Source organism: Linepithema humile, chromosome 8 (genome assembly GCF_040581485.1).
Source record: "Linepithema humile isolate Giens D197 chromosome 8, Lhum_UNIL_v1.0, whole genome shotgun sequence".
Taxonomy (NCBI): Eukaryota; Metazoa; Arthropoda; class Insecta; order Hymenoptera; family Formicidae; genus Linepithema; species Linepithema humile.
Genome location: NC_090135.1, coordinates 1694787 through 1718324, shown reverse-complemented (window position 1 = coordinate 1718324; position 23538 = coordinate 1694787). Strand labels below are relative to the sequence as shown.

General features: G+C 48.8%; 3 protein-coding genes across 3 annotated transcripts; 1 reads left to right on the top strand and 2 right to left on the bottom strand.

Annotated features, from left to right (window-relative positions):
* Positions 1–11627: 11627 nt before the first annotated feature.
* LOC137001754 (uncharacterized) lies at positions 11628–13212 on the top strand. Its single transcript, XM_067360886.1, has 4 exons — positions 11628–11744; positions 11873–12079; positions 12169–12305; positions 12524–13212. Exons 1-4 carry the CDS (start codon positions 11729–11731, stop codon positions 13061–13063), a joined length of 900 nt encoding a protein of 299 aa, XP_067216987.1. The 5' UTR covers positions 11628–11728; the 3' UTR covers positions 13064–13212.
* Positions 13213–14667: 1455 nt separating this feature from the next.
* LOC137001638 (uncharacterized) lies at positions 14668–21435 on the bottom strand. Its single transcript, XM_067360749.1, has 3 exons — positions 21100–21435; positions 14878–15956; positions 14668–14681 (listed from the first exon to the last, which is right to left on the bottom strand). Exons 1-3 carry the CDS (start codon positions 21117–21119, stop codon positions 14668–14670), a joined length of 1113 nt encoding a protein of 370 aa, XP_067216850.1. The 5' UTR covers positions 21120–21435.
* An 88-nt stretch (positions 21436–21523) lies between these two features.
* On the bottom strand, positions 21524–23538 carry LOC105669932 (putative nuclease HARBI1). Its single transcript, XM_067360885.1, has 3 exons — positions 23416–23538; positions 23041–23335; positions 21524–22821 (listed from the first exon to the last, which is right to left on the bottom strand). Exons 2-3 carry the CDS (start codon positions 23333–23335, stop codon positions 21908–21910), a joined length of 1209 nt encoding a protein of 402 aa, XP_067216986.1. The 5' UTR covers positions 23416–23538; the 3' UTR covers positions 21524–21907.

Below are 23538 nucleotides of genomic sequence, written 5' to 3'. Positions count from 1 at the left end.
TCACGTAAGGGCCTGATAGGCATGAGGTTTTAGCTGGTAGACGGTCGAGATGCGCGGATGGGTTCTTTTCATGGCTGATGGAGGGTGTCATCTCTATCCTTCCCCCCCGATATTGGACATTCCTAGTACCGCCCGGGATGTCGGATTTGGTTAGGATGAGAATGGGGACTCTTTTATCGGTCATGACGAGAAATCCTCCCAGATGCAAGTCTCGGCCAAATCCAGCACTACCCTGGTCCGGGCCAGGGTGTCTTTTGAAGATTTTCTTATCTCAAAAAAAAAAAAAAAAAAGGTTAGGTTAGGTTAGGTTCTCGTTGTGGCCGCGGAGGATTGACGGGGGGGAGGTGCGCTGCTCTTCTCCCCGGTTGTACCCGGACTCGTCGCGCTCGGCCGGGGGTCGTCCTTCCCCGTGCTCGCGCGATCATTCACACACACATTCTTGGTCTCCGTGCTGTCTGTGCGCCTTCGCTGTTGCGAAGATGCTCGGAAGCCGGGGGCCATGCATGCACTCTGCGGGGGGCACCCGCGCATCATGGTGATGCGTGGGTTGCCGCTTCCCGCTGTGCATACTCACACACAAACACTCACCAATCATACACTCACACACACACCATTCTCACACACATACATACAACTCACAACATTTACGCCCGCCCGGGTGGGGACCTGTGGTCCTCTCGTGGGCCGGCATGTGGTGGTGAGGGGGCGGCGGTCGTGTCGGGACGCGTCGCTCGAGGGAATCCGCATTCTACCCGGGGGCGCGCTTTCGGGGCGGTCCGTTGCTTTTGACCCGCTGCATGTCGGGCCTCATGCGGGCGGGTGGCGGGGCGGGTCTCCCCGCTGGCCGGTCGGTGGCGTGCGCCGAGCGGGCCAGTTTCTTTTTGGGGGCCCGTGAGGCGTGCGCGCCGATTGGTGTGTCGAGTCCGGGACAATAGCGCGGAAGTCTCAAGCCAAGGTGGAAGGAATCGTGCCGAGGGCTGAATGGCCGCAGAGACTTAAAAAATGTGCGGTCGCAAACGATCCCTGTGGGGCACCTGGCGCAACCCCACAGTATCTTAGTCGCCTTATCCCGGTAAGGAGGCTCTGCCGGGACGGACCCATTTTTCTTACCAATCTCGTGGGACAAAGATGGGGAAAAACACAAATATAAAAAATATAAACAAAAAGGATAGACAACACGTTGACGACAAGGCTATTCAGGAGGTTGCGGAAAGGACAGTGATGGAAATGAACGAGGGAAGGGGTGAATTAGCCGGACGAGCCACTGTGGTTGACAAAACTGCAATTGGCCGGCTACAAAAAGACGCCAGGGCGACCAGAGTTGGCGGAAACGCTTCACCCGCTAGAGCGAAAAAGGTGGCGAAGAGGGTGTTCTCCTCCTCGAGTGATGTCGAGGATGGGGAGACCCTTTTAGCACACCAAAAGGGAGGGTGATGGGAACAACGGAAAGGACAACGTCCACTGGTGAGAGTAGGAGGGCTGGTGGAGAAGAGAGAGAAAGGCCCAGAAAGCTCAGGAGAAAGGGCGGTACTACCCCCCCTGAGAAAAATCGCCTCCTGGAAAAAATGAGAGAGATGCAGGAGGAGATGGAGGAGCTCAAGAGAGAGAATCGGAGGCTGAATGAGGAGGTGGCGGAACTGAGGGGAAGGATTCCGCCCTCACCTCGATCCATCCCGGCCCCAGCCGCGGGCCCGCCTCTCAATAGCCCTGCAATGGACTCGATGAGGAGAATGGGTGGGATGAAGAGAGAGGGGTCACCCCGACCGCCCGTGCGAGACCGGACGGCGGGACAACGAAAGAGGGAAAAAGGAAATGGACCTCCCCTCCCTATCGCCATTGGAAAGGAGGAGATCCGGAAGCTGATACCGGAGCTGCTGAATAAGTTGTTACCGGCAGTGCTGGCTGAGCTGGGATATGTCCCACCCCCGGCCGCGGCAGCGGGGAGGGGGCTCCCCCCTGAGGGAGGGGAGAGGGGGGGGCAGAGGGGGAAAAAGGCCGAGGCCGCTCCCCCTCCCTCCACCGCCCCCTCTAAAGGAGCACCACTTCCGCACCGGGCTGGGGGAGGACGGGCTGCGGTCCTGACGGAGCCGGGGGCCGCACAGGAGGAGGGAGCCCCCCCCGCAGCCACAGTGGCGGCGGCAGGGGCAGCAGCAGCAGCAGCAGCAACAACAACCGCAGGAGAGAGTACAGGACCCTCCTCCCGCCAAACAAAGCTATGCTTCGATGGCGGGGAGGGAGAAAAAGGCGGGGACTGCTCTGTTGAAAGGGCAACAGGAGAGGAAGGGCCCGGCTCAAACCGCCCCCGCGAAGACCCGAAGGGTCCGGAAGCCCCCCAGCACGGCGGCTATCATCGTCACGTGCTCGCTGGGGGACTATACCCGGATCCTAAGGGAGGCGAGGGGCAGGATCAGCCTGGAAGAGTTCGGGATCTCGCATCTGAAGCCCGGGATAGCCAGAACGGGAGCTACCCGTCTGGAGGTTCCGGGCCCAGATAGCGAGAGGAAGGCTGATGCACTGGCCGAGGCCCTGAGGGTGTGTTAGGGAAGGGAGGGGGTGAGGGTTGTAAGACCCTCCAAAAAGGGGGAGCTGCGGATCAGCGACCTTATGGTGTCGGTGGAACCAAGCGAGGTCGCTGATGCCGTGGTAAAGGTGGGAGGATGTCCCCCAGAGCAGGTCCAGGTCGGACCTGTTCGGCCCTCCCCTAGGGGGAACGGACTGGGGGTGATCTGGGTGCAGTGCCCCCTAGGCGTGGCGATTAAGATCGCGGAGGGGGGTGGCATCAGGGTGGGGTGGAGCATTGCAAGGGTGTCCTTGTTGGACGAGAGACCCTTGCAGTGCTTCAAATGCATGGAGACGGGCCATGTGCGGGCCAATTACATGAGCCCTTCGGATAGGACCAATGCATGTTACAGGTGCGGCTCCACGGGGCATGTCGCTAGGGACTGTGAGAACCCCGTGAGCTGCCCTGTGTGCAGGGACAAGGGGCTCCCCCACACACATAGAGTAGGGGGCCCAGCCTGCAAGGCCCCCAAGAACTGGGGAAGGATGAGAGGGAGGGCTACTGCGTGCGTGGCCCCGGCTTCGGCGGCCGCACCCGGGTCAACTGGGTCTGCTGGGAGGAAAGCGAGGAAGAAGGAGGACGGGACGGGCGCGGCCTTGGCCACCGCGACCGCTCCTGCCACCCCCACTAATATGGAAGTGAAGGAAGAGGGGCAGGTGGGTGCGGCTTTGGCACCCGCGCCCACTCCTGCTACAGAGAGGGAGAAGGAAGAGGAGGAGGTACCGAGGGCGGCAGGAACAACGGTGCTCAGCCCTGCAGATGAAATGGGAAAGGAGGCGGAGATGGTGGGTGCGGCCTCGGAACCCGCACCCACCCCCGCAGGTGAGCCAGGAACGGAAGCGGAATTAATGGACGCGGATTGGGGACCCGCGCCCGCGTCCGCCACAGCGTGGGGGATAAAGGAGGAGGCGGAAAAGATGGTCGGGGGGGGGCGATCCGTACGCCCGACCAGGTGGAAACCCCTCCTTGCAGACGTTCGGAGGACGTATCCCCCCCCCCTAGAAGATGGCCGGGACACCATTGGAGCAGAGGCCGATGGTGGACTTTGCGCAGCGCAAACGCGCAACAAGAGCTGCAACGTCAGCGGCGGAGGAGAGGGAGGTCCCGTGCGTCAATCTGGAGGATTCTGAGTAGGCCAATTCCCGTCTGTCAGGATCCTCCAGGTGAACGCGAACCACTCCGCCATGGCAATGAATCTCTTCCACCAGAACATGGCGGAGGATGGGTTCGAGCTGGGAGTGGTCTCCGAACCGTATCGAGTACCGGAGGACCACCCCAATTGGTTCGCAGACCCGACGAGGGAGGGGGTCGCTATTTTTGGAGACCCCAGAAGGACTCTCGTCCGTGCTCCAAGATAGGAGACGGGCCCGGCTTCGTGGCGGTCGAGTGGGGGGAATGGTTCGTCCTGGGGTGTTACGCCCCACTTAGCTGGAAACTCCCCGCCTTTAAGAGCTTCCTGTTGGAGCTGGGGGACTGCGTACGCAGATGCCTCCCCCGGCCCACAATAGTCGCGGGGGACTTCAACGCGTGGTCCACGTTATGGGGTTCCTCACGAACCAACAGGAAAGGTGGGGAGATGGTGGACTGGGCGGCGGCATTCGGCCTGTGTGTCCTGAACACAGGCTCGAGGAGCACCTGCGTGCGTACCCGGGGGGAGTCCATCGTGGATCTCACGTGGGCTTCCCCGTCGGCCGCGCGCAGGGTCACGGGTTGGTGGGTGGACGAAGACCTGGAATCGGGGTCCGATCACAACTATATCGTGATCGAGGCCTCGACCACCCCCACCGGACAGCTCAGCCGCCGCCGGCGTGACACCCAAAAAAGATGGGTCCTCAGGAAATTAAATGAGGACATCCTGATGGCGGTCATTCTGGTGAAAACCTGGCCAATACCATCCGGCCAGGTCGTGGACCTGGAAGAAGAGGCCACGAGGATCGTGAGCATGGTGGAGGATGCGTGCGAAGCGTCCATGCCGCGATCCAAATGGTCCCCCGGGAAGGCGATGTATTGGTGGACCGAGGAGATCGCCGATCTTAGGCGTTCCTCCTCGGCTGCTAGACGTGCATTCCTGCGCGTGCGCAGAAAGGGGGACAACACCAGAATGACGGAAGCTCTTGAGGGGTTTCGTGCCGCACGAAATGCCCTGCGAGCCGCCATCAGGAAGGAGAAGGCCAGGGCTTGGGAGGAGTTGACCTCCACCCTGGACCGGGATCCGTGGGGGCGACCCTTTAGGCTGGTACTCAGGAAGCTGAGACCAAGGGCGCCCCCCACTGCGGAGAGGCTAAAGCCGGCAATCCTCGGGAACGTTATAGACACGCTGTTCCCCGTAGGGGAGATAAATATCCCTCCCTCTACGATCGGGGAGGCGTGGCCCGAGGAACCGGCAGTCTCAGTGGATGAAATGACCGCAGTGCGGGTTAGGCTTGGTGGTGCTGCTAAAGCACCAGGACCCGACGGAATACCCGGCAGGGTCTGGGCCCTGGCTGCGAGGGTGCTGAGTGACCGGATGGGGCGGTTATTTACCGCTTGCCTCAGATCCGGCACTTTCCCCTCGCGGTGGAGGAGGGCCAATCTGGTCCTCCTTCACAAGGATGGTAAGCCGACAGAGCACCCCTCCGCATACCGGCCTATATGCTTGCTGGACGAGGCAGGAAAGCTCTTTGAGCGAATTATCGTTGGACGCCTCGTCCAGCACCTGTCCCAGGGTGGTCCCATGTTAAGTGAGAAGCAGTACGGCTTCCGGGAGGGACGCGGCACGGTAGACGCTATACGTCACGTGCGCTCCTTCTCGGATGCCGCGCTGGAGGGGGGGGAGGTGGTGATGGCAGTCACTGGACATAGTGAACGCCTTTAACTCCCTCCCCTGGGACTGTCTGGGGGCAGCCTTTGACTACTTCCTGCTGCCCCCATATCTCCGGGCAGTCCTCTGGGACTACCTTAGGGACAGGTCATTCTCATATACGGACAGCAATGGCACGGTGTGCGAAAGGAGGATGTACCGCGGGGTTCCACAGGGGTCCGTTTTGGGCCCGACGCTGTGGAATCTCGGGTACGATGTGGTGCTCCGGACGGCCCTCCCTCCGGGCTGTGACATCGTTTGCTATGCGGACGACACTTTAGTCATGGCACGGGGGGAGGATTGGTGGGAAGCCGCGGCTGCATCGAATGTAGCCGTGGCCAGCGTGGTGTGCGCAATACGGGGCCTGGGGTTAGAGGTGGCTCCCTTAAAGACGGAAGCACTGTTCTTCCATAGGAAGACAGATGGGAGACCACCCCCGATAGTCATCAAAGTCGGAGGGTCTCGTATCCTTGTGGGGTCCAAGATGAAGTACCTTGGCCTCACCCTGGATGGAATCTGGGAGTTTACACAGCATTTTAATGCCCTTGCTCCCAGAGTGGACAGGATGGCGAACGCGTTGAGTCGCCTCCTGCCCAACCTCGGCGGTCCAAGTGCCAAAGTGAGGCACTTATACACGAACACCGTCCGGTTGGTGTCCCTTTACGAGGCACCGATTTGGGCAGAAGACCTGATGGCCAACAAACGCGCCCTGTCCCTAGTTAAAAAGGCAGATAGGCGCATGGCCATCAGAGTCGCCCGGTGCTACCGGACGGTGTCGTACGTGGCGGCCACGACCCTGGCGGGGGTGCTCCCGTTCGACCTGGTCGCTGAATCGCGTGCCGAATCTTATTGGTGCGCGAGGGAGGTCGAGCGGAGCGGCATTTCCCCCGGAACATCTCCAGGGAAGTGGCAAAAGAGAAGGCCAGGGCCCGGAGGTGGGCGCTCAGGAAGTGGAAACACAGACTGGGCGAACACAACACTCCGGGCTCATCTGGATTATGGACCGTCGGGGCCATCCAGCCCTGTCTACTGGAGTGGGTAGACAGGAGGGGAGGAGGCATTTCCTTCCGTATGGCACAGGTTTTCACCGGGCATGGTTGCTTCGGTGACTATCTGTGTCGAATCGATAAGGAGCACACCACGCGGTGCCACCACTGTGCGGCCAGCCGGGACTCGGCGCAGCACACGCTCGAGGTTTGCTCGGCGTGGGCTGAGGAGCGTCGGGTCCTGGTTGAAGTGGTTGGCGAAGACCTCTCCCTCCTTTCCCTAATCAAGGGAATGCTGGAGGGGGAGGGGGTTTGGGAGGCGGTCTCCTCCTTCTGTGAGACAGTAATGTCTCGGAAGGAGGAGGCCGAGAGGGAGAAGCGGGGCGAGGGGGGTTCAACCTCAGCCCTGGCGAGGAGAAGGAGGGGCAGAGGGGGCGGTCGAGTCGGACCATGTCCCCCGCGCCCGGGTGCCAGTGGAGCGCCTAGGTAGGGTCGGTGGGGGAGGTGGGAGGACAGCGACCCCTCTCACTTCCCCACCCCCAGGTAAGGTCGCGGTTCCCTCGCTTGGGAGGGACCGGGCGGAGTCCAGCGACTTCGTGAGGGTACTATCCCACTCGCTGGTAGGAGACGGGGACTCTGATTCCAAACCCCCGGGTGCCCGGACTCGATAGGTGTCTTTTTGGAAAACACCCCCGGGATAGAGAAGCATTACCTCGATAAAAAAGCCGGGGCCTGACCAACCTCGTTAGCACGCCGGTGCTCCGGCATAACGGTCGTGCCCCCATTGCACGAGGGGGGGCGATAGCGTCACACACCGTAACCCCAGTTAATGGGACCGGGGGCCGGTGCAAGCATGGCGCTTGCACGGGCCGCGAGGGTGATACAACCTCTATAAAAAGATCCGGGCAGGACGGGCTCGTTAGTCTTGGTCGACAACCGTCCTAGTGGAAGAAAAACCACGATAAATACACCCGGAGAAAATAACTCTGTGAACAAATTAATACAATGATTGGCATGTCAGATGGAAAAACGAACTTACCGCAGCAGGGGGTCGGTAACCCAACTGCCGGCGCGGAAGGGGGTATAGTCCCTGCCCCCACCGCGTCGTTATCTGACGAAGGGCCTGCCGCGGGGTTGACTCCGAGCCCCGCGGTAGAGGTTGCTATTGGTGGTGACTCCTATGTAGAGGAGATGGAAGTGGGGAGGGATTTTGACCCCCAAACCATGGTGGAGGGCCTCCCGAGGGAAGAACTATTGGGGAACAGGGGTGAGGGACCCCCTGTGGGGACGCAACTCTCCCCTCCCAGACCGGGACAAGAACGGGCACGACCTCCGCGAAGAGAGGCGGAGGTCAGGCGGCGGTTACTCCGCAAGGGACGGGGCAGGCCCCGCAAAGACGGGTCGGGCCCTTTTTTAGACCCCCCCCCCCCGCCGATACTGACCGACACCGACTCGGACGGGGAATATGGCGGGACCACAGTTGGGACATCGACGGCGGGCAGTGCGGCGGAGGGCACCGCGCTGTCCGCGGCCGGTAATACGGCTGGGGGATTTCCCCTGCCGGAAATAGTGCCGCCGTCTTTCACCGGCCCTCAAAAAAAGAAGGCAGACGAGGTGATCTGCCGGATGGAGAGGGGCACCTCCGAAGAAATGCTCGTGAGCATTGACGGGATGCTCCTCTCCATGGAGGAAGCGCGCGTGCGGGCCGCTGGGCTAAAGGGCGAGCTCAGCGGCAAGCTGAAATTCGGGGTATACGTCCTCAGGGAGGCCGTTCGGACGTTGGCCGGGTGGGCCTCTGAGGGCGGGGACCCCGGCTATTGGCGCGAGCGGGTCACGGCGCTGGAGAGGGGCATGGAGTCCCATAGGTCAGAAAATGACCGTCTCCGGCGCCGGGTCCGCAAATTACAGACGGAGGTTGCAAACCTCCGCGCCGGGGAGTGGCCTGTTTCACCGGGGGTGGTGGGATGTCCCCCTAGCCCTGGTCCGGCAGGGGGAAACGCCATGGTAGAGGGGAATGGGGGCGGGGCTTGGTCCTCCCGCCCCTCCCCCCCGTCGGGCGACCCGCAGATTGCGGCAAGCCTGGCGGGGATTGCCGACACCCTAAGTGGGTTCGGTGAGCGTCTGAGAGGGCTGGAGGAGAGGGTAGCAATGCCCCCCCCTCCCCCGGCCCCTACCTCTTCCCGCCCTCGGATGCCCCCCGCTGGGGGAGTAGCTCGGGGTAGCGGGGGGAGGAAAAAGAAAAGGAAAGAGGAACCGGGACGGCGGTCTCTCAGGGGAGTGGGGACGTTCCCCAACCCACACCGGGGTCCCCCGCCATCGCCACGGGCCCTCCTATGGAAGGGAGCAGCGCCCCGGCGGCGGTAGCTCCCAACAAGTGGACTACCGTCACCGGGAAGAAGAGGAAGACTAGGAAAAGGGGAGTGGGACCTGGTCCCCCCACTCCCTCGAGCCAGGTGAGGCAGGTTCAGCAGAGGGTGGCCCTCAAGGGGGTGGCACCCGGAAAGAGCCTGGCCAAGGAGGCGCGGAAACGCCTCCCTCGCTCCGCGGCAGTGATGCTGGCGGGACGAGAGAATCTGTCCGGAGCAATTGCCGCCGCGAGGCGGGACATAAAGTTGGCCGACCTTGGCATTGACAAGATCAGTGCCAAGGGAGTTTACGGTGGTGGGGGCCTCCTCCTGGAAATACCAGGGGGGGGGTCCTGAGGCAGAGGCCAAGGCGGATCGCTTGACCACGGTCCTTCAATTGGCCCTCAGAGACAACTTTGAGGGCATTAGGGTCACCAGACCCACCAAGCGCCTTGACCTCCGGCTTAAGGGGGTAGAAGAGTCGATCTCCGAGGAGGAGATCCGCCAGGCAATTGCTGCCAAGGGCGGATGCTCCGAATCGGAGATTCGAGTGGGCCCGCTGCGCCCCGCTGTGCGTAGGCTGCGCACAGTGTGGGTGCAAGGCCCGGCTAGGGCGGTTGTCAGGGTAGCGGAGGCAGGGAGGATCACCGTGGGAACGTGGTTCTCCGTACGGGCGGAGCTGTTGGCGGACAGACCAGCCCGCTGCTTCCGCTGCCTCGCGCGTGGGCATACGCAGCGGAGGTGCCCGTCCAAAGGGGACCGGGCCTCAAGCTGCTTCCAATGCGGGGAGGAGGGGCACGGGGGGGCAAATTGTGTGCGTCCGGCTCACTGCCCCATCTGTGCCACCGCGGGAAAGAAGGCGGATCACAGGGCGGGGTCGGAGAAATGTCCTCTGATCCCCCCTGCGCCCAGAACTCCTCCAGGAAGGGGCAACCTAGCTCCCCCCCCGGGGGTGAAGTTACCAGGCCTACCGGCTCGGACCCCGCCTCCACTGGGGAAAGGGGAACATCGGAGAGAGGATCTCCTGAGCCTGGTCCCAGTGGGGCCAGTGCCGGGAGAATTTTGAGGTCGAAGGGGTCGGACGGGGCTGCTGGGCCCTCCCGCACCCCGGCAGAGAAACGTCCAAGAGGGACTGGAGGGGAGGAAGTCAGTCCTCCCCTGCAGATGCCCTCGAAGGTCCGGGCCCTTGCTGCTTCAAGGCTACCGCCGGGCAAACCGGGGCCAAGAAGCAGAAAGGGCACGGACAGCACTGAATAGGAAGGGCATACGCCTTTCACAGTTAGGAGGTGAGCGAAAGGAGTGGTGGAGGGGGCTTGCCCCGGACACACCCCCTTGCTCCAAGTTAGAGCGGCTCCCTCCTTCGGACGGCGGAATTAGGCGTATTGCGCTCACCGCCCACAAGTCCGGTAGAGGGGAGCTAAACTGTAGTTAGGTCCCCCCCAGGCCCGGCCCGAGCTTGGTCGGGCAACAAACGGGCCTGGGAAGGAGACCCACGGGTCGGCCTCTTTTGACCGACCCGAAGATTTTGGTCCCCTGCGGGCGGCTATGGTGCGACGTGTAAACGCGAGCCGCCCGCAGTGCGGAAAGTCGGGTCTAGGCCCGAAGTTGATGTAGCGTTGAGGGGGGGGGAGAACTTTGTTCTCCCCACAACAAGTTTTTGTGCCGGGAAATCGGTATACCGGGGGGGATGGCTGGATGTATGCGTTTGTGGTTCCCAGCCTCCCCTCCACAACGGCCGCTGACGGCAATGCAACGGGGGTGGGGTTTAGTTGGTAGGCGTCCGGGGGAGCTGTGGTGTAGCAGACCACTCCTCCGGACGAATCCAACACTACCCTCTGGCAGGGATGTTCCCACTGCACGCCAGAGGGTGTCTTTGGAAGATTCCCCACCTCCGGGGAGGGGCTTGCCCCTCCCAGAACAAAAAAAAAAAAAAAAATGTGGCCGCGGAGCAGGACGGACGCGCCTCAGATAGCTCTGCCTTGTGCCACTTATTTTGGATTGATGGAGGCTTACTTGGATTGGAATACATTGATATTCGTGCTCAGCGTATTGAAATCGACGGAATTTGGTGAAGTTTTACTACTTTTCTTACTTTTTGAAACATATATCTTGTTAACAAGACACCCACTTATAAACGGTGCTTTCCATCAACGTACACAGACGGCACTGTGTTACACAGTGTCCACTTTCGAGCGTTCCAACAACGACACGATATGACACTACGCGACACGGCGAAAAGATGAGTTTTGCAGTGTTGTGTCGCTAGGAGTACCAACCATGAAACAAAAAAACCATGTTTTTTGTAGTGGCATCATGTTTATACACTTTGCGATATAACCTCTATAGTAATAAAACCAACAAAATATGTCATTGTCACATACATATTTACAAAATTCGTGAAATCTGCCAATTTTTATTTTTTTAAATTTGTTGTGTTAAATATCACTACTTTATTTGGCATTATTTGTTCATTTAACAGCGATGGATGAAAGAAGTAAAATTTATTATCAATATCGGTTAAAAGCTGATTTATTAATAAATTATTTCATTATTTGTCAATGATATCCTCTGTTACAGGAGATGAAGATCAAAGAAGATTCAACATGTGGTTTAAGATAAATGACGATGATCCTATTAAAATCACTGACTTAAAAATTAGCACGTATGTGCGTTTAAAGAGTATGTATAAGTATAACTGCTGTACAAAATTTAAGTTGCAACATTTTCTATGATTTAATTATCTGATTGTTCACAGATTTTGACAACGAGGCATTCAATTTTATTTTACAAAAAACAAAGTGCCAAAATATTACATTTCTATGGAAATCAATAGACGATGTAGATTAGTGCGTATTGATATCTTAATTTTCTCTTTACGTTAATTAATCCTTACTTATTTATTTTGATAAATTCCTGTACGAGAGTAAAAATTCCATCCGAAGAACTTCCGAGTACCAGTCACGCCAACTACCATTCACTAGCAGTAGATTCCAGCAACATGGAAAGAACAATTGGTATTAACAAATATATTTAGAATATTATATTTATAGAATATCATATCTAGTTGCTTTGAAGCGTATAATATTTTTGATATATTTAAAAACGTAAAATAAATGCATTTTTGTTATTGATCTCATTACAGAGTGGCTTACTTGCAAACATTGTTCAGAAAACATTAATTCGTTGGACATGGTTCCAAAGCACAAGTGTTTTATTGGAGAAGAAGTATTTATGAATGGGAATCAAATGCTCTTTAAAGTAGTAAGTGCTGATGACACTGAGTGGTACAATGATATTGCAAATAACAACGAGATGTCAGCAACAGGACAAAATAATATAAAAAAATCAAGTATGTAACTATATTTTTATTTCTAGTACATAAATGAATTATTTTTTATATTTATTTTCATATAATATATATATATATTTATCGTACAGATGCAGTTTGGAACAAACATTCAATATTGGCTGTTCTTAGCTTGTACGAAGCAAATCTCCACATGTTGGACAATCCAAAGAAAAAAACCAAAATATGGGCCAGCATAGCAGATGGCTTAAAAGATTTTGGTATTGAGGTAATACGTGTGTGATTTATATTTCATCTGTGACTACGTTTATACGACCCGATTTACGCAGAAGTCCATATATTCTTAAGACGAATAGCTGTGATTGGCTAGTTTTACAACATCGACGTTATAACTTCAGTGTAAATCGGCTCGTGTAAATGTAGTCTGTAATTAATAATAAAAACAATACATAATACATTATTATATAATATGTTTATTTTCGTTAGATGTCGACTGATCAAATTCGTTGGAAGATAAATGCATTAACTAAAAAATATAAAGAATGCATAGATAATAATCGAAAATCGGGGCGCAGTCCTATGTCATTCGAATATTTCGACCAAATGCAAGAGATTCTTGGCAAGGATAAGGAAGCAAATATATTTCATACTCGCTCATCTAACCTTCCAACAAAATATATAATTAATACATCTCCGAAAATTCAATGTTCGAATAGTTCAAAAGAAACTGAACTTGAAGCTGTAAGCTCACATAGCAGTACCTGTTCATCTAGTCTTTCAACAAATAATTCATGCACACATATAAATTCGACAAAAAAGAAAAATCTAATTGAAAAGAAAGCGCGTCCGTTACATGGAAGTGGATCCAATAATGCAAAAATGAAAAATGAATTAGGAAAGCATTGGCTGGAATATCTTCAGGGCGAAGAGAAACGTCGTGAAGAACGTGACGCTAAGTTGTCTAAATTATTAGAAAAAAAAAACGGAAGCGATAAATCTACAAAAACGACAACTTCAAATGCATGAAAAAGAATTAGATGATAGAAAAATAATAACTGCGAAAAAATTAAAATGCAAAGAACAGCGGCATGAGGAAATTATTGCAATTGAAAGAGAAAAATGTAAATTATTGAGGAAATTTTTATATGATAAAGAAAATGTTGCACAATTTAGTGATTCCGATAATAACTAATTTTATACTTACTTTTATTTCACATTTTTAGTTTTTAATTTCACATTTTTAATTTTTCTTATGTTTTATTTTATTAAAGTACAGTACAAAGTTCAAAATGTATTTAATGAATAAGTTATCTTTATATTTCATACATTATAATCTTTAATTTTCTATTATTATTTATTTGTGCTGTGATCAAATAAGGTTTATTTTGTTACGAAAGAATGTTGTCTAAAATGTTGGTTATTCAATAAAAGAAATATAATAAAGCATGAAATATGTTCATTATTTACTATATTTAAATTTGTATACAATTCGAATTGTTATTTTTCGTCCTAACAGACTTCGTTATTAAATATACGCATATATAAAGATACGCATTTTATTTTACTTTACTTCGTTATTAAATATATATTTTACTTCGTTATTAAATATACGCAGTATACAATAAATATATAAAGATATTGTTGCGTTGTCTTTCCGATCGCAACCGTAAGTTCGAGATCCGCTTGGGGAACGGGACGTACTGCTTAGAGGTGTGGAATAACTGGACGCAAACCTTGCCTCGAACAATTTATTTAATCACTCACAAACCGCCAGGACGGTGTTAGATTTTCGTGAGCCGTGTACGGACACGGGGAAACGAGCCGGTGTATTCGCGTATCGTAAACTGAATCCGTCGCTGCTTGCGCGCGACTGTATTTATACGAATCGGCAATCAAGAGTTTTGTAATATTATTGATATGTTATTGTTGATATTTCTCGGATTGCTGATTCGTGTCACCTTGAATCCGAGGTTGTTTCTCTGCAGCCTCATCGTTATTCTTTATTTGCTAAATAATTCTTTCTTAGTATTTTTATTTTGGTATTTAACTTAATTAACCTTATAGCGACACGTTGTGTTACGACACACAACATCCCTCCCCCGCGAATGGAAGGAAATGTAGGTACGGAGTTTCCGTGCGGAGTAGGCGGTGCGAGTGTATAGTTTTACAGTTAGTTCTTGTCCTACCGTCTACCTATTATTCCGCAGTAGTCTTTCTTTTTCGTAATAATAGTATTGCTCCTATGCCTAGTGCTAATACAATAATCACGATGGCAAGCGAACTTGTGACCACAGGATACAAAGTCAAGGGTTGAATAATTTTTCCCTCTGTTAACTCGTCGTCTACTTCTCTTATTTTTTCTCCCAAATCTATTAATTCCTTTGAATTTTGTATCATCTTTTTCAATTTTAACGGTTTGATTTCCATGCTCGTTTCACCATTAGTTATACCTTCTATTTTTCCCGTTAGATTAAAACGTGGTATATATGCCTGAATGTTCGGGCCTTCTATTATTGTTCCTGTGTTCAGGGTCATGTCCTTCGCAATTATTTTACAATTATTTAATAGAGTTATTCTACCTGTTCGTGTGATTTTGGTCTGTATTTCCTTATGGTTTAAACAAGTAATCATTACGTCTTGTTCGCTGTTAGTCGAATATAACCAAGAATTTTCCTTCGTTAATGCTATCCAAATAGTTTGGTTAAAACTTACATACTTATTTCCGCAAATTGCCCTTTTTGTCAAACCTACATACAATTGTACTTCACATAACGCTCGAGGGTTAATATTATATATCGGACTATCCGATTTACATATATATTTCTTGTCTATCTCAATACATTTTTCTAAATTTTCTTCGCTTATCGCTAGATATACGGATAATTCTAAATTTACAGCAAACAATTGTTGGTTAATCTCGGTAAATACAAATATCCCGCGTTGGTCAGGGACAGGTAAAGGTATGGCTTTTATTAACCTGTATTTCGGATATGTTACAAGTGGCAATTTCAACGTTACAAATATAGTCTCATTCTTAACATACGAGTTTACACTTGTAATTTTTTCAAACGTTGACCAATCACTTACATCTAGCTTGAGAGGAAAATACGTTCCGCGTGGTAAATACGGCGCAGCAGCCCGCATTTCGGCGAAAATTCGTTCGACGGGTAATAGACTCGGATTCAACATTCCATGCGACGCCTGCGTTAAGAAATCATACACATTTTGAATATCTCTGTCGGAATCTGCTAGCATTCTGTCGAGTAATGCACAGTACTCGTTGATTTCCTCACGTTTGATGATTAATAAAGTACCATTATAAATGCGTGCGTCTAAGTCGTACAACAATTCGTTATTTTCGTCGATCGTCTTTTCCAAATCGCTTATGTGCGCTATTGTAGAGTTTAATATTTTTAATTGATGCCTCGTGACATGATTAAAAGTACTCTCGCTATTTTGCAACAGTGTTAATTGCTCGTTGATGCGTTTCTCATCTCCGGCATCCATAGTGCCGAATAAATATTTCGCTACCTTTCCTATCCCGTCAATTAGACCGCGTTTCTTCTCGTTCGGATTTCCGTAAACTCTTTTTAGTTTCTTCAATAATGCTGTTATTCTAACTTCGTCTTTTCTAATTAATCGTAGTAAATTCGCGAACTGACTCTTTTCTGCTCGTGTAGAGTGTATCGTGTTCTTTGCGCTTTCCGCTAATTCTAGCCATTCTTGTACACGAATATGTCGTTTTCCTAATGCCGAAATATCTACAGTTATCACGAACTTCCAATATGATTCGATGACGTTAATCTCACCTACTTCTTCAAAGTATATTCCTGGTTCGTGTGAGAATCTTTCTATCTCCACGGCTAAATTCGTCTCGGTTTTCGTTGCTGACATCAGAGTTCCAAGAAATATAATGCACCTACAGAATAAACTTTTCTTTAACTGTTTGTCGTCATAACTTATTCTACTGCTTAATATATTCCGTCATATTTTCATTCCTCCTTTTTTTAGTTTTCTACAAATAATTTTAGACGATTCGCATGCACCGTCATCTCTTTCCTCCCCTTTTTAATAGTGTAGTTTACTTCCGAATTCCTTTTTACTATTACGTATGGCCCGCACCATAACGTTTCTAATTTCTTTGAACGTCCTCGTCGTAACGTTTCATCATATAATAACACTTTATCACCTTCCTGGAAGATGACTTGATTAGCCCGTTTATCGTAATACCGTTTAGCTTTTACTTTCTCTTCGTGCGCATTGCTCTTGGCAATCTTATGGGCTGTTCGTAATTTTTCCCTTAACTCGGACACGTAGTTGTCGTAAGTATATGTAAGCCTAGGCGGTTGTGCTAATGCTGTAGGCAGAGTTGCGCGATGTCCAAAAATTAACTCAAACGGTGTATATCCTGTCACCGTGTGGGGAGTGGTGTTATACGCGAACATAGCGTACGGCAACCACTCATCCCAGTCCGTTTGATCTTCATTTACGTAGTGTCGCTGAAATATTCAGCTAAAGTTCGATGCGATCGCTCCAGCGCACCGTTACTTTGTGGATGATAAGCGCTGGTCCTGATTTTGTTAATTTTTAACAATTTACAAGTGTCCTTAAGTACACTGCTCATAAAATTGGTCTCTTGGTCTGTTAGAACTTTTTCAGGTATCCCGTATTCTAGCACGATCCCTGTAACGAACTCTTTCGCTACGACTTCGGCACCTTGATTTGCTATAGGTATCGCCTTACTATATTTGGTAAGATGATCCTGGAATGTTAATACATATTTATTTCCATTGTCTGTAACGGTTAGCGGTCCGACAATGTCCAAAGCGCATTTTTCGAACGGTTGGCTAGGCGTATCCGTAATCACCATCGGCGCTTTGTTGTGTTTACTTAGTTTATTCTTTTGGCACTGTTTGCATTTAGATATGTGGTCTTCTACATCTCGTGTAAGGCCTCTCCAATTATGTGTTAATCGAATGCGATTTATCGTTCGCTGTAGACCCTGATACCCCCCTATCGGCGCATCATGATATTCATACATTATCTGTCTTTTTTCTTCTTCTGTATACTTCTTGATTTCGTTTTTGTCATCCTCTTCGCTTCCACTTCCTTCTTTTGCTTCGTCATCATCATTCTTTCTGTCTTTGTTTATCGCGGATACTGTCTGCGCGACATTGCGACTCAGCGCATCGGCATTAACATTGCTTTTTCCCGCCTTGTACACGATTTCATAAGTGTACTCCTCCAGTTTCAACCTCCATCTTATCAATCGCGAACCCGGATCGTTTACATTGAATAACCATGTTAACGGTTGATGATCCGTGACTATTGTAAACTTAATTCCGTATACGTACGGTCTAAAATGCTTTACCGCCCACACTATAGCTAGCAACTCCTTTTCCGTAGTACTGTAATTTTGCTCAGCTCGATTGAGTGTTCGACTTGCGTAGGCTATTGGACGATCCTGTCCTATTTCCCCCTGAGAAAGTATAGCTCCTACAGCAAAGTCTGAAGCATCTGTTGTAACTATGAATTCCTTGCTGAAATCCGAATACTGAAGTACCGGTGCTGTAACTAGTTTTTCTTTTAATACATCGAAAGCATGTTGCTGTTCCGCGGTCCACTCGAATTTCACGTCCTTTTTCATCGATTTAGTGAGTGGTTTAGCGATTCCGGAGAAATTCTCGATGAACCTCCGATAATATCCAGCTAATCCGATAAACGCTTGGATATCTTTTGTTTTGTTCGGCGTAGGGAAGTCTTGTACAGCCTTGATTTTTCCCGCATCAGGCATTATTCCATTCTCAGTAATAATGTGCCCCAGATACGTCACTTCTTTTCTCAGAAATTCGCACTTGTCCGGTTGCAATTTCAACTTGTTTGCACGAATTCTGTCCAATACTTCTTCTAGCCGCCGATTATGTTCGGTCAAACTAGCTCCATAAATTACAATATCGTCCAGATAAACTAAACATTTTATGCCCTGCAATCCAGCCAGTATGGTATTCATCAAACGCTGAAATGTCGCTGGCGCATTCTTCAATCCGAAGGGCATCCTGTTAAACTCGTAATGCCCATATGGTGTCGAGAATGCCGTTTTTTGTTTATCTTCCTCTGCCATTGGTATCTGGTGATAACCAGAAGCCAAATCTAAGGTCGTGAAGTATTTTGAGCTTCCTAATTGATCCAGAATATCTGTGATATTAGGTAATGGAAAGGAATCTCCTATAGTTACATTGTTTACCTTCCGGAAATCTACTACGACCCTCATTTTCGGTTTCCCCGAAGCGTCCATTTTCTTTGGCACCACTAGGAGAGGTGCGTTCCATTGGCTCGTACTTGGGCGTACGATTTTATTTCTTAGCATTTCTCTCACTTGTCTGTTCACTTCCTCTTTATGCTTTTCCGGCAACCGGTACGGTCGCGTGTTGGCGGGCGCCGTCCCCGGCCGCGTCGCGATCTCGTGTTTCATCGCCACGGTATGAGTCAGCGGTTCTCCTTCTATATGAAAGATATCGCTGTACTCTTCACAAATCTTTGCTATTGCCTTTTGCTCTTCCTTATTCAAATGTTTAATTCTTAATGCGTCTCTTATTTTCTCCAAACGAGACATTGGCTTATCTGTTGCCTTGTTAACTTCAGTATTAAATACTTGAATTCCTGTTTCCGCTTCTAACAATGTTAACTCTACGTGTGGAGTCTGTATGTCTACCGGCTTATCGGTAGTGTTGATTACGCTTATGACACAACCGTAATCTTGAGCTGTCGTCACGCAACCTCCTATGATAATTCCCGGCTGCATTTCCAATGCATGCACTATTCCTGTCATATTTTTATTTGTAGTGGCGGATATTATGGTCTCACTTCGTGACTTCAATGTGACTGGTCGGCACGGAAATAGTTTAAATTTGGTGTCCCCTATCGTTAGTCGCTTAGTGGGGTAATCCCATTTCATCACGTGCTTTTTAAGGAAATCAACTCCTAATATTCCTTCATGACTTATCGGAAAATTGTCCTTCACCACATGCATTTTATGCGTAATAACTTGCCCTTTCAATAGTACGTGAGCCATTATCGTGCCCAACGTTTCGGCCTTCTGTCCAGTAGCGCCTATTATCATTATCTTTTCATCGTAAACTAAAGTTTCTTCTTTTAAGGTTTTCAATTTAATTAAAGTTATTGCAGCTCCTGTATCTACGAGCATAACTGCCCGTGCTGCTCGAATTTCTTGCATAGGTACTGCTATTAAATCTAGATTAAGTTCGGCCTGTGCATATTCGCCTACTGATGCTATCTGCAATGTTTTTGCGGGTCGTGCTGTTTTTATGTTTGCCTCTTCTCCTTCGCCTTGCTTGGCGTTTTTCCTCGTTCGGGCGTCGTCCTTGTCTGGCCTTCCATGCAATGACCAACAGGTATCTTGATTGTGCCCCGATCTTTTGCAATGTTTACAAAATATGTTCATCATGTTGACCTTCTGGCCGCTAGCTCTCGGTAATTGATACCGGTTATTATAATTATGAAAGCGTCCTATTCTGCAATCACGCCCTTCATGACCCAATTTGCCGCATTTGATACATTTTAGTATCTTTTCTCTTGCGCCGTTATTATTACTGAATTTGTTATAATTCCTATTTTCGGAATACGGACTTTGCAATTTTTCTTCAGCCGTCGCTATCGCAATCGCCTCTTGTAGCGTTTTGTAATTGCGTGCGCGTACTATAGTTTTAATGCTTTCGTTTAGTCCGATTTGGTAGTTTTGTAGCGCTAAGTTTTGTATAGTGGTCTTTATTGTATTTTTCTCCATGACCGTGAGACTTTTTCCATCGATCATCGCTTCGTAAAGTTTCATCGCGAGCTGATCTGCTCGTGTACCGAAAGCTTGGGCGTTCTCTCCATGCTTCTGCTTTAGCGTGTTAAATTCAATTTGCAAGTGCGTTATACTCTTATGAGTTGTATATCCTGCTTCTATTTCTCGTTTTAATTGCACGAACGTTTGAATATCTCTTGTTTGAAAATCGAGCAAGACCTTTCCCTTTAACTTAGTACACAGTATCGCCTTCAGCAACTGTAATTCTTCCAAAGGGTCTATACTTTCCACCGCGTAAGTACTCGCGCTGAGGAACTCTTGTATTTTAGCCTGTGACGTTCCGTCAATCTCTGGGATTAAGCTTCGCGCTTCTTTTAGTTGCATATACCCATGCATGGCTATCGGCCTATTTCGTATATCCGACATACCCCGTCCGTATGCTACATCCGCGTTATCAGTTACGCGCCTAGTAGTCAGTGGTACATTCAATTCTCGTTGGCCCGGTATAGCTAAGAGCCGTTGCTGCCACTCTTGCTGTTGCCCCCGTACGTTTTCTATTTGTTCGTGGAATTGCTCTTGCATTTCGGTCAACTGTTGTCTTATTTCGCGCACAAAGTCCATCATTGTATCTGTTAGCTCTGAGTTTCGCGTCGCGTCTTCAGTTTTTGCCCCTGCGTTTTGCGTCATTTCCTTTCTTAGTAACTCAATATCCCGGTCGATTTCTGACTCGGTAGTCTTCGGTAACTCTTCATCATTATTCATTTTTACTTCAGTGCGGAACTCGTCTGGGTCGAAAACGCAACTATCATAAGATGTGAGTGCGAACTCACTGTATTCCGATACGTGACTCGGAGTTCTACTTGGCAGATGCCTACTTTGTCGCAGTTTTTTGTCCTCGCGAGTAGCTTTCAAAGCACTGTCGAGCCCTAGCAATGTACGATCGCGCTCAACGGTTGGTTTTTTCGAAATGGTATCTGTGTTCGCGTCCCCGGTACTTTGCTTCTTATTTCCAGTTTTCTTTCCTGTCGTCTTACTACGTTGTTCGCTTACGCTCAATGCTCGTTGATCTTGGTTGCGGATCAACCGAGATTGGTTTGGTTGGGATTCTACGATTGCGCGCTTTTCCTCTCCGTTCGCGGAGCTATCTAACGCCTCACTATGATTTCGGTTGTCGTTCAACCAAAATTGGAAGCCTAATTTCTCTCGTTTCCCGGACATTCGCTTTTCCTAATATTATTTCTTATTATTGACTTACATTAGGCCGCTCGCTCGCATGATGCACGCTGCTGGTTAGCTGATCCGTTGTTGAGGTAGGTCGCGATCCTTGCCTGTCGTCGTCCTCTCGGGTTACGCTGACTCAGCTTGGTCGTTGCTCCGCCAGGCACCTTTCCGCCGCTTTGTTGCCCGGACTGTCGTCGCCTTGTGAATCCAGGCGATTTTCCACACTGCCTTCTCACCTCACTTTTGTAGCTCCAGGTGATAGATTCTCTCAGTGGTCCCTCTGTTACCACTGCCGATATCCGATCATCGGGTGTCCAGAATGAACTTCGGTAATTGCGGATCCCACCGCTGCCACCAAATTTATGTTGCGTTGTCTTTCCGATCGCAACCGTAAGTTCGAGATCCGCTTGGGGAACGGGACGTACTGCTTAGAGGTGTGGAATAACTGGACGCAAACCTTGCCTCGAACAATTTATTTAATCACTCACAAACCGCCAGGACGGTGTTAGATTTTCGTGAGCCGTGTACGGACACGGGGAAACGAGCCGGTGTATTCGCGTATCGTAAACTGAATCCGTCGCTGCTTGCGCGCGACTGTATTTATACGAATCGGCAATCAAGAGTTTTGTAATATTATTGATATGTTATTGTTGATATTTCTCGGATTGCTGATTCGTGTCACCTTGAATCCGAGGTTGTTTCTCTGCAGCCTCATCGTTATTCTTTATTTGCTAAATAATTCTTTCTTAGTATTTTTATTTTGGTATTTAACTTAATTAACCTTATAGCGACACGTTGTGTTACGACACACAACAATATAATATATAAAGATACGCATTATTTTACTCAGAAAATAATTGTCTGAACAATTTCATCCTACGATCTTCACCTGCGATATTTTCATTATTAAAATCATTGGGAGATATGTCATCATTGTCTTCATTTCTTTTTTCTTCATTTACTTCAAAATCGTCATTTACACTAATACAATAATTATGTAGAATACATGCCGCTGTTACGGTATCTGTAATAAATTGCATATTTCTATATTCTGTAAAAAATTTGATCCGACGAAACCGTCCTTTTAAGAAGCCGAATGTTCTTTCGACTACCATTCGGGTAAATGAATGTATAAAATTAAATTCGATTTGTTGTGGCGTTAAATGGCCATTATCGCGAAATGGTGGAACAAGCCACGGTAGTGACGGATATGCAGAATCGCCAAGTAAAAAAGTATCATTAGGAAAAACCGTTTCTTTCTCTTCGTTTGCTCTTTCGTATATAAGTGACCTCCTCAATATTCGAGCATCATGCAATGAACCTGGTTCACCAATGTAGACGTTTGTAAATCGCATATTCGAATCAACAATCGCTTGTAGATGAATAGAGAAAAATTTTTTGCGATTACAATATAATTGTTCACTTGTCGAAGGCTTTTCAATGCGAATGTGTGTACAATTAATTGCTCCTAACACTTGTGGAATCCTTCTTTTTGAAAAAAACCCTTCGCACACTGCTAAAACCTTTTCATGTTGCGGCCATGTAATAATTTCATCTGTTTTAGTTAATAACCAAGCAATTAAGCGACGTATAATTCGGAAAACAGACGAAATAGAAACGTTGAAGCGATCCGATATTGTTCTCAGCAGCTCCGTATTAGCCATAAACCATAACAATATATATATGCTCAGCCGTCCTGAGATCGGTCTGATCCCATACAAATGATTTGGCATAAATTCAGATGTTTCATATTCATCTGTAACAATAATATGTATATATGTATTATATTTACAAGCTTCATATAAGTATATTATATCAAAGAAATATATTTTTTTATTGTCAAGGATATAGTTGAATGAGTGAGTCCATCCAGTTTAAATGCACGCAAATGAAAAGTGATCTTTGTCGACATTGCAACATTATATAAATGTAGTTACAGATAATTCATTACTATTATTTATATACAACTAATTACCTATAAGTTGAAGTGCTGTTTGTCGCGATAGTTGCAAGTGCTCTTTAAATTCATACTCTGTCCAAGATTCCACAAGCTGTAGATAATTTTCCACGTAATGCCGTTTATGTCCACATGATAAATATTGCATTAATGGAAAGTACAATGCATTGCTATCATTTTCGCTATATAAAAAACTGTCGTTTGTTGTAGTGCTGTCCACATCATAATAAGAACTGTCACTAGTAGAACTGGAGTCATTGTTATGTATCGATAACGTTTCTGTTAAACAAAATACGACCTTTTGTTTCCACATCTGTAATGAATATGAAATATTGAATTGAATATTTACATACCTTAAAATTTGTAATACACTTAAATATTGTCGTTCATAACCTTGCAGGCCTAGTTAATATGGCGTCTCAGCTGCATCGATTGCGTTCCAACAAGCACCATGACACTATACGACACTGTGTAACACTGTGTCACTATTTCTGCTGTAGATGGAAAGCACCGAAA